This window comes from Schistocerca cancellata, chromosome 2 (genome assembly GCF_023864275.1).
Source record: "Schistocerca cancellata isolate TAMUIC-IGC-003103 chromosome 2, iqSchCanc2.1, whole genome shotgun sequence".
In the NCBI taxonomy this organism is placed as follows: domain Eukaryota; kingdom Metazoa; phylum Arthropoda; class Insecta; order Orthoptera; family Acrididae; genus Schistocerca; species Schistocerca cancellata.
The window spans coordinates 132,696,476-132,707,333 of record NC_064627.1 but is presented as its reverse complement, the minus strand read 5'-3'; the positions used below and the strand labels follow the sequence as shown (position 1 = coordinate 132,707,333).

Below are 10,858 nucleotides of genomic sequence, written 5' to 3'. Positions count from 1 at the left end.
GCCATCCAAGCTCTGTTTGACTCAATGCCCAGGCGTATGAAGGCCGTTATTACGGCCAGAGGTGGTTGTTCTGGGTACTGTTTTCTCAGGATTAATGCACCCGAATTGCGTGGTAATGTAATCCAATGTCAGTTCTAGTATAATATATTTGTCCAATGAATACCCGTTTATCATCTGCATTTCTTCTTGGTGTAGCAATTTTAATGGTCAGTAGTGTGTTCTCCTTCGGCGCTTAAACGACTAACTCGAAGAAGAGGGCTGCGATTTCATTAATGGATATCAGACTGTTCTTCTCGATTTCTGCCTATTCCTAACAAGGAAACTTTGTAAACTGCCACTGTTTAAGTCCTATTTGGATAGCGACGGTTTCGCAAAATGTATGTGCCCTAACCAACACATTTTAATATAATTTACTTGAGCACTGCCACAGTAAACCCTCTAGACAGGGCGGCGGCCTTGGCAGCATAGCGAGCTGTACATTCAATTCGCAGTGGCCGGTCATTTGCAGCTGCGATTTCGACCGCCAGACGGTGGACAGGCGTTGCGCAACCGAACGCATAGTGCGGTCGCCGTCTGGTCGGTCGTTGCCACCACCGGCGTCTCCACCCCTGACCAGGATGGCCAGATAGCCACCTTATCTCGCGCCACACGCTGTATAAAAGCTCAGGTTTCGCCTGCAGAAAGCGTACTTCCTCAGCGAGCAACATGAGGACTGCAACTGTGGTCGTCTTGTCGCTGTTGGCTGCCCTCGTGGTGGTCACGGCAGTACCGCACAGCGAGCGTAAGTCTACATTTAGCTATTGCTAATGCAAAGAGTACCCTGGAGAGTACATAAGTGCACAGAAAATAAAACTGCACGTTATTTTGTTGATCAATCTTTTTTTTTAAATTTAATTCTGTTGCAATTAACTAGATTGAATGATTTGCTCACATTCAGACGACGATCGAAAAAATCTTTAAATGTGTGTGAAATCGTATGGGACTTAACTGCTAAGGTCATCAGTCCCTAAGCTTACACACTACTTAACCTAAATTGTCTTAAGGACAAACACACACACCCATGCCCGAGGGAGGATTCGAACCTCCGCCGGGACGACGATCGAACATTGAGAATAAGGGACCAATAATTTTGCCACCAGAAGGAGAATCTAGTGGCCAGTGCTTAGTCAGAAAATACTAAAATTCCGATTGTTGGATAATGCAAAGAGGGAGCGGGAGAATGTAACGTGGAATTAGATAAAACTGTAAATAGAGTTAGACACCGACCCTATATTAGCTCTCAGAAAACGTACATGCTGTTTTCAGTCATACATTCTAGACCTTACAAATCGGTTAAAGCCAGCATATTTCTGGTGTGCAACAGTAACCAAGGACTGGAGAAAACAGCAGAAAGATAGCCCCAAAGTGAATTATTAAAATGGTAACTTCTCATTTGCTGGAGATATTGTTTCTATAATTTTGCCTTTTACAAATTAAATTGTTAATTGCTAGTTTCTTAGAATGAATTTCTCTCAGTCCCATATCTAAAAGCCATCAGTCTCCTGTTAGCTCAAGATATACGAGCAATTTCCGTTATGGATTAAACTCCTGTATGTTTCTGAGTCTCTTTCACTGAACTCAGCTTTAAGCAGTTTTTGCTGATGACTACGTTACTTGTAATTGAATAACGGAAATTTGATAACTGTTTCAAGACCTGAAACAGCAGATTTTAAGTTGTTAATCTCTTCTAAAAAGTATTTGAAATTTATGTTTGTAAGTCATCAACTGATGGATGTTACCATTAAAAGCTGTATAATAAAATAAAAAATACAAAGCAAATTTCAGTGGACAAGAGTTTACTTTCTGTTGGCGCTCTTACTTTTGAAACAAATTGAATCGTGATATTTATTCTGTTGTAGGACTGTTGAGTGTGTGACAGGTATTAGAGTGAAACCGTGTTTCTTTGCTTGCAGCCGACAAGGAATTTCTGGAGAAACAAAGGAAGCTTATAAGGCTCTTCTATCATGTCCAACAGCCGACAATTATCAAAGAAGAACAAGAAATAGCGAAGTCCTACAAGCCAATTGAGAATCTTGACAACTACCAGGTACTGCTGTCTGAAATTTGCAAGTAATCGAACGGGTGTACTCATTGTCTAAACTGTCTTAGGAATAAAGTAGTCACTGTTTTCTATTTTCCTTACTATTTCAGTACAAGGACATAGTCGAAGTCTTCTGGAAGTACTACGTAGACTACGGCTTCCTGCCACGAGGAGAAGTGTTCTCGATCTACTACGAGAAAAACTTCTACCAGGCAAAAGCCTTGTTTGAGCTGTTCTACTATGCCAAGGACTTTGATACCTTCTACAAGGTACGCAAACCTTTACATATGTTGTGTACAAAGTAAAGTTGCAAATGAAGATGTTTGTGCTACTAACCTAGTAATATCTGATACAAACTTTTCACTTGGCATTTTGATTGAATATATTTAAATCGTTATCTCAGTAATAAGAAATTCTTCTTCATTGTGTCAAACGTCATGTGTCCAATTCTTCACTTTAGCGGGGTTTCCATTAACATTATAGACATAGAGAGGCACAGGGAAACAGCAAAACATCAGTTCACACAAAAAAGTCATGAATTAAATACAGAAATAACACACTTAGAAGAATGTAAGTCGACGAAGATTATACACACTTGTGAATGATACTTGATGTGTTTCATTTCGAACTCCAAACATCCTTCCAAGACAGTGTACCAGTGGTACACAATGAGGTCCCATTATTGATGAATCCCACATTCATCCTCAGCTAATAACGTGGTACCTCGTTCCAGACGGCCGTTTGGGCGAAAGAACACCTGAACCAAGGACTGTTTGTCTACTCATACACTGTCGCTGTGCTGCATCGCGAGGATACCAAATACATCACCCTACCAGCTCCCTACGAGATCTACCCGCAGCTCTTCGTCAACGCAGAGGTCATCCAAAAGGCATATGAGGCCCGCCTACGAGGTATGTACCACTATGTCAGAAGCACGATTCAATTTTCTCAGCCGTTACTTTGTAACAAGCCACTAGAGACCACGGGTCCCTTGTACCATAACATTCAGGAAATAGCCTTGAAACACCACCGAACTTTTTGTTTGTGTTGTTTGAGTTCATGACGCATAATTCTCTTTCGACTTTTTTCACAGCAATGCCATTAACACATTCATAAACCAAATTTAGAAGAATACAGTAACAAACTAGCACTGGTTGGTATTTTCTGTGACCTATGTGAGGCATTTGACTGTGTGAATTACAGTATCATCCTACATAAGCTAATATCTTATGGAAATGTTAGTATTGGGAAACAGTGTATAATGACAAAAGAATGCAGATTGCTATACTTAATAATTCAACAGATGAAAGTAGGGGAGATTCTTCTGACTGGAGGCGTGGGAATTAATTATGGGGTTCCAAAAGACTCAATCATAGTTTCTCATATATGAAACGACGTCCCATCTACAATACAACAAGCAAAACTAGTTCTTTTTGCTGAAGAATCCAGCATATATTGAGAACAGCAGATACGGTACATAAAGTTCTTTCTCAGTACTTTACTGCAAATCACCTCGCTTTCCGTTTCAAAAATAGCAAGACTTACTCAGTTTTGCAGATACAGAAGTGCTACTCCAGTGATAAAAGTAACGCATGGTGACAGCATGATATCTGAATTGGCAACAAAAAAGTTTTTAGCTTCCTTATTGATGAGAATTTTAACTGGAACATGAATTTTTAACTCTTAGGACAACTCAGTTCAGCCACATTTACCCTTAAGATCATTAAAATCCTTGGGGAGAGACAGAGTACTAAGATTAGGCATTTTGTGGCATTTTATTCAGTAACCTCACATTGGATCGTGTTCTGGAGTAATACATTTTTAAGAAAGATAGTTTTCATTGCTCAAAAAATGTGCTATAAGGACAATATTTGGCGCTCACCCACGGTTACCTTACACACATCTATTTAAGGAGTTAAACATTGTGATTTCTGTTTCACTGTATTTGTAATCACCCTTGAAGTATGTTGTAAATAACCCAGTGCATTTCAAAAGGAATAGTATCGTCCATTACTAGAATACCAGAAGGTAAAATATGTTCATTATTGCATATTAAGGTTTTCTTTGGCACATAAGGGAGTGGGCAGTGCTGCCACAAAAATTTTTCATCACTCGCTCAGAGATACAAAATGTCAGCCAAAGTTAAATGTGACAAGAAAACTGAAAGTTTCTTTTAGCCACCTCCTCCTTTTCCGTAGAATAATTTCTGTACTTGCAATGTGTAAAAGAGGGGGTGGTAGGATTACTAATTTACATCTGCATTTAAAAAAGTCTTTGTAAATGCTAAACATATAAGTGTACTTAAATATGAATGTGTAATGTGAATATAACACGACTCGTTCTTCATCATTTGGGTCAGTAGCAGAAACGATCCTTGAAGTATTAAAGCAGCAAACTAAGTAAAGTTCTGTCTTTTACTTTCGTGTAGATGTGGAGAGCTCTAGGAAGGAACCTTATGTCTTCTACGCCAACTACAGTGGCTTCCCCGTCGCCAACAACCCTGAGGAGCTGGTCTCGTACTTTACCGAGGACGTCGGCCTGAACTCCTTCTTCGCCTACCTCCACTACAAGAGCCCGTTCTGGCTGAACCCCAGCAACTACAGCATCCCCTTGTTCAAGCACCGCGGTGCCAGCTTCTTCTTCCTCCTGCAGCAGCTCCTGGCCCGCTACTACCTGGAGAGGCTGTCCAACAACCTGCCCGACGTCAAGCCCATCGACTACACCCACCCCGTGCAGGTAACGGGGCCGTGGCAATATCGAGACTGTACCTCACTACTGTGCAGTCGCCAGGGCAAAGAAATGAATTTAACTTTCATTTTCAGACTGGATACTACCCGGAGCTGAGACTGCAGAACGGAATTGAGGCTCCCGTACGCCCTGAAGGTGTGTACCCCTACAACTTCGACTCTCTGTACGTGGAGCGCATCCAGAACTACGAGAGGAGGATCAGGGACGCTATTGACTTTGGCTACGTATACGGCGTAAGTACCACTCTATTTTTATTTTTGTTGTCCAAAGACTGGTTCAATTGCTGCTCCATACGCTAGCCTATCCTTCGCCAGCGTCGTCTTTTCTGAGTATCTACCACCACTTACATCTGTATGAACCTGCTTCATTCCTGCCTTGGTCTCCCATTGCAATTTTTACATTCCTCACTTCCCTCCAACATCTAACTGACGAACCTTGATGGCTCAAGATGTACCCCTTCTTTTTTGTGAAGTTGGACCATTAATTTCTTGTGGGCTATTCAGTAACCCGGAATTAGTTATTCGATCTACGTATCTAATCTCCATCCATCTTCCTTTTACCTCATTTCAATAGCTTCAGTTCTCTTCTTGTCTTTCGCTGCTTATCCTCCACGTCTCTCTTCTGTACAAGGCTATGCTCGCGACAAATCCCTTCGGCAAAGACTTCGTAACACTTAAATTTTTATTAGATTTAAACGAAAAATCTCTTTTTCACACACGCTATAGCCAGTCTAAATTTTATATGGTCTCTACTTCGGTCAGCATCAGTTATTTCGTGGCCGAAATACCAAAACTCACATTTCCTAAGCTCATTCCCCCAGCTTCGCCTGATCTAAGTTGGCTACATTTCATTAATATTGTCTCACTTATATTGATGTTCATCTTATAGCTTCTTTTCAGGACACAATCCCGTATGTTCAGCTACCGTTCCAAGTCCTCCGCTGTCTCTGACAGAATTAGAATGTCACTTGCTAACGTCAAAGTTTCCTTTTGTTCTCCTTCCACAGCAATGTCCATTCCAAATTTCTCCTTGGTTTCCTTTACTGCTTGTCGAATGAACAACATCGTGAATAGACTACAATCCTCTCTCAGTCCCTTCCCTGCTGCCCATTCGTGTCTTTGAACTCTTTAAAACTGCAGTGTGGTCACTGTACAAGTTGCTATCTGTAGTTAACCTCCACTCCATCGTCAGAATTTCAAAGAATATAATCCAATAAAAGCTACCAAAAGCTTTTTCTAAATCTACAAATGCTCTAAACACCATTCCATTACATTTCACTATTAGCTGACCCAAGTACACATGTGTACGTAACTGTTCACAGCATGACTTCGAGAAATTCAACCTGAAGGAGAAAGATGTGACCGACATCATTGGAAACATTATAGAGGGCAATGCTGAATCTGTCAACTACGAGTTCTACGGCTCTATCTACAGGTACATCATCTCTCTCTTCGGCCACATCGCTGATCCGTTCCACAAATACGGCGTAAGTATATCTAGTCAGTTCAGTGTCTGGCTTGTCGCTGATTTACCAAATGAACGGAATGCACAGCGTGGTTTCACCATTGCAGACACCCGCCAGCGTACTCGAACAGCCAGAAACACAGCTTAGAGACCCGGTGTACTACAGAATTGCCAAGCGAATCCTTTCATTCTTCTACCAGTACAAGAACAAACTGCCACCTTACACCAAGAGCGAGGTAAGTAGAGATATTTTTCGCTGATCGTAGCCCACACATACGTCGTTTTCTCAGCCATCAAAGGAAGATCAAGTGTAACACATTTAATACGTTCATTTTTTTTTTTCAGCTGGAGCTGCCAGGTGTTGCCATTGAGAGCATCTCCTTCGACAAGCTTGTCACTTACTTCGACAACTTTGACATCGAGTTAAACAACGCCCTTTCATTCTCCGAGCCAGAAGAAGGTGACAAATTCAACTTTGTGGCTCGCCAGTACCGCCTGAACCACAAGCCTTTCTACTACCAGCTCAAGGTGAAGAGCGACAAGGAAATCGACTCCGTGGTGCGAGTTTTCATTGGTCCCAAGTACGACGCGTATGGGCGTGAACTGACACTGGAGGAGAGGAGGCCGTACTACTTCTTGCTGGACGAGTTCAACCAGAAACGTGAGTAACTAGTCGTGTTGCATTCCTTAACTACTTTTTCAACTCCGGCAAAGCTTTTGCACATGAAAAGCCACCACGTTGGGGTACGTGAATATCAGGTGAAATTATACGTTACCTCTTAATGGACTCGATAAATTAGTGCATAAGTCTTACACTCTCGTCAAACGTCCAGATGTTCCCATCAATTTATAAATGATGATGTTAATGAAAAACAGTGTTACAGGCTCGTTACAGAATCTAAGTGATCGGAAATAGACGTTGAAACAACGAAAAAGAAGTAGAGAAATAGGAAGTCTATAATTTAACGTCCCTGCTACATTTAGGAGGTTAACAGAGATAGGTACTAGCTCATACTTGATCAGAATGGGTCATCCCTGATGAAGGAATCCCCGTGACATCACAGGAAGTGATTTAGGGATTCAAATTTTTGGTTTTGTTTTGTGCTGGTAATGCTGGTGATTTGCTGTAGCAATGCATTATTTAAAAAAAATTACGGATTCCATGAGAAATAGGGGTGGTTGCAGTTAATTTTGGGCGACCATCATTCCACATAGAATATAAGCGATCTTACAAGTGTCTCATAGAATTCAGTTTATTGAAATCGGTGAATTTAATTACGTAGTGTGAATGATATTTTCATCGCAAAAGGAAACATTAAATTTTTCGTTGTATATATGTGTTCGTGCTATATCTCATTTGTTTATATAATATTATGTGTGTAACAAGCATACTAGTTCTGAGATTGTTGCACAGTCTATACAGGTCCACTTTACAATTCTGAGACCGTATGGTGTAGAACGCAGTATGACTATTATGTTAAGAAGGGCATAATCATAACCAACGGTACCAACGACATGAGTTGCTGAACTACAACCAATTGGGGGCTACTGGACGTCATCCAGAGCTGAGCAAGTTGGCTCGATTATCAATCATTAGATCTTGAGCGATCCATTTGCCTACCTTCACTTCCTCTATGGGAATGGTCATCACCACTCTGGACTACAAAATTAGGATGCTTATGTTGTAATGCTCATAAGTGACTGATTACACGGAAGCCGAGATGCATCAAGGAATGTATTTCTTGTGAAAGTACCTGGCAGATTGAAGCTGTATCCGTGACTGGGATTCGAACTCAGCACCTCTGTCATTTGCGGGAAAATGCTCATCCAAGCACGGTTTCGGACCCACCCTCACGGTGCATTATGACTTATTATCTCCCAAATTTCACTCAAATTCTCCGGTATAACTTGAAGAACCAGTGGTCCTGGGAGAAGGTTACTGCAGAGATATAGTTTTGCCTACGGGATATGTCCAGAAGAAATTTACTCCTTCGCTTCAGAGGATCAATATCATTTCAAGTAAGACTTAATTCACTTAGAAGCGCATGTATTATGATGATGATGATAAGTAATTTCATAAATAATGAGTCTGACAGTTTAATAGATTTTCAATAATGTTATTATTATTATTAACTTTATTGTTATCATTATATAATCGTTGTCACTCCTCTTTGTGGATATATATCATTATATGATCGTTGGCAGTCTTCTTTGTGGATATATATATATACATCCACAAAGAGGAGTGACAACGATTATATAATGATAACAATAAAGGTAAACGAGCATGAGTATTATCGAAGTAGAAGTGCAGAGCTGTTCTACAGTACATCTAGGGATTCAGAAAATGACTGCGTGGAAAACACATTCAGAAAAATGACATATATCAGTGGATAGGGCACCTCTCTACGTTTTGATTCACAATACATGTCGCAGAGTAGTTTTCCACGCAGTCATTTTCTGAATCCCTAGATGTACTGTATATATATATATGAATCCCTAGATGTACTATATATATATATATATATATATATATATATATATATATATATATATATTCGAAGGTTACAAGAGATGGAGGAAATGGACACACATCAATAAATAGAGGCTCCCTCCAAGTTATAAACTCACATTACAGCTGTTCAGTTCTGGCACTGTTTGTGCTGTGGGAAATGGCAGTACATGCCTGAAATGGATGTTAAAAGTGCAACCACAACTGCTCACTTTTCACTTTGGAAATCTGTTTAATGGGATGCCTATCAGCAGGTGCAAAGTAATTGTTTTTCTACATTTTCTGGCGTCGATACCCCATACGGGTACACATTGAAACTACTCTGCGACATGTATTATGAATCGAAACATAGAGAGGCGCCATATTCACTGATATATGTCATTTTTCTGAATGTGTTTTTCGCGCAGTCGTTTTCTGAATCCTCAGAGGTATTGTAGAACAGCTCTGCACTTCTACTTTGATAGTACTCATGCTCTGAGTTTAGTGTTATAGTAAATGGGAACCTTCCAGACAAGAAATTGAGCGAGACTTGTGGCGCTAGCGATATATCTAAGCGCCTTCATATGTACGTTCCACCTAATTTTGAGCCAAAAATGTATTTTGCAATATATTTCTGACTTATAATTTTTGTATCACCTGAACTAATACGGATGCCAAACTTTCTAGTGGCCGCTGGTGAGAACGAAATCAGGCGCAGCTCGAAGGAGTTCCCGCTGTTCGCCAAGGAGGCTCCACGCCACTCGGACCTGTACTACTCGACCGTGGGCGCCATCAAGGGCGAGAACAAGTTCTTCCTGGACGAGTTCCGCTCGCACTTCGGCTTCCCGCAGCGGCTGGCGCTGCCCCGCGGGACCCGCAGTGGGCTGCCACTGAGCGTCTTCGCCATCGTCACCCCCGCCGTGCAGGGCTCCGAGCACCCCTTCCTGGCCTTCGGCGACAACCAGGCCGGCGGGTTCCCGTTCGACAGGCGAGTCGTCGCGTACGAGTTCGACGTACCCAACGTGTACATCTCCGAGACGTTCGTCGTGCACCGCCGCCTGGAGGACATCGTCAGCACCGCGTGAACTGCCACCATCCTCTCTATCGCATCACCATCGCCTTGACAGCACTGTTTGTCGAAACTCATCTGCTCTCTCACGTGTCATCACTTACAAAAAATAAAGAACAATTGCTTTAACGCTTTCGTATCAATTATTCTGCTCCTCAGCTCACACAAATTCCACAGTCAATACCTGCATGACACCTCAACTCTGCAACTTAACCAAAACTGCCGTTACTCGTACTCCAGAACTCACAATATTCTCTTCGCCCCTTCTAGTAACATCTTAGCAACTGTGGAAGTGTAGCTAAGTTAAGTGAAAGAGTACTACTACACTTTTACTTACAAATTTTAAAACAAAGCTAAATATACAGGTATAACCGCAGATATTACGATCATTGGTACCTTAATATGCACCCACTCCAGTGCGTTAATTGTCTTCTCTCTGTGTGTAACAGTCTTCCAACAAACGCGTCACATAATTTACTGCTTGATGTTTTCTGCATAGTCGTAATTGCTGGTCTAAGCGGACTACACCTATGCAACCATACTTTCATATGCTCTTATGCATGTTGTAAGCAAACATTGAACTTCGGAAGGTGACAGATTAATCTGTCAGAACTGTGTAAGTGTAATATTAAGGAAATATTGTACTTTACATCTGACAACTGATTTTATTTTGAAAAATGTAAATTATCTTACGTCTGCAAGTGCTCAAAGGACCCATTGCTGTTTCTCGACCTTTCCGTTCTCAAATACCACGTGCAAAACATGCAACACAAAGTTTTTAAATCTAACTCTGGTTCTACATCTACATATCTACATATATACTCCGCTAGCCACTAAGCGGTGTGTGGCGGAGGGCACAATTCGCGCCAAAGAAGTCATATTCCCCCCCCCCCCCCCAACAACCCTCCCTCTTTCCATACTAGTATCGCGCGAGGGAAAAACGACTGTCTGAACGCCACACTACGAGCTCTTATGTCCCTTATCTTTCAATGATGATCATTACGCG

At 41.5% G+C, this 10,858-nt stretch overlaps 1 protein-coding gene across 1 annotated transcript; it reads left to right on the top strand.

Annotated features, from left to right (window-relative positions):
* Window positions 1–628: 628 nt before the first annotated feature.
* LOC126161392 (hexamerin-like) lies at window positions 629–9,981 on the top strand. The gene is made up of 10 exons (XM_049917172.1): window positions 629–781; window positions 1,953–2,086; window positions 2,191–2,349; window positions 2,814–2,991; window positions 4,509–4,816; window positions 4,903–5,061; window positions 6,150–6,314; window positions 6,400–6,528; window positions 6,638–6,953; window positions 9,471–9,981. Exons 1-10 carry the CDS (start codon window positions 706–708, stop codon window positions 9,866–9,868), a joined length of 2,022 nt encoding a protein of 673 aa, XP_049773129.1. The 5' UTR covers window positions 629–705; the 3' UTR covers window positions 9,869–9,981.
* Window positions 9,982–10,858: the final 877 nt, after the last annotated feature.

Excerpts from the sequence above, each read along its gene's own strand:
- LOC126161392 (XM_049917172.1), top strand. The coding sequence starts at position 706 with ATGAGGACTGCAACTGTGGTCGTCTTGTCGCTGTTGGCTGCCCTCGTG. Across the intron at positions 5,062-6,149 it reads ACTTTGGCTACGTATACGGC|CATGACTTCGAGAAATTCAA; the intron begins GTAAGTACCACT and ends AACTGTTCACAG. Across the intron at positions 6,954-9,470 it reads GGACGAGTTCAACCAGAAAC|TGGCCGCTGGTGAGAACGAA; the intron begins GTGAGTAACTAG and ends CAAACTTTCTAG.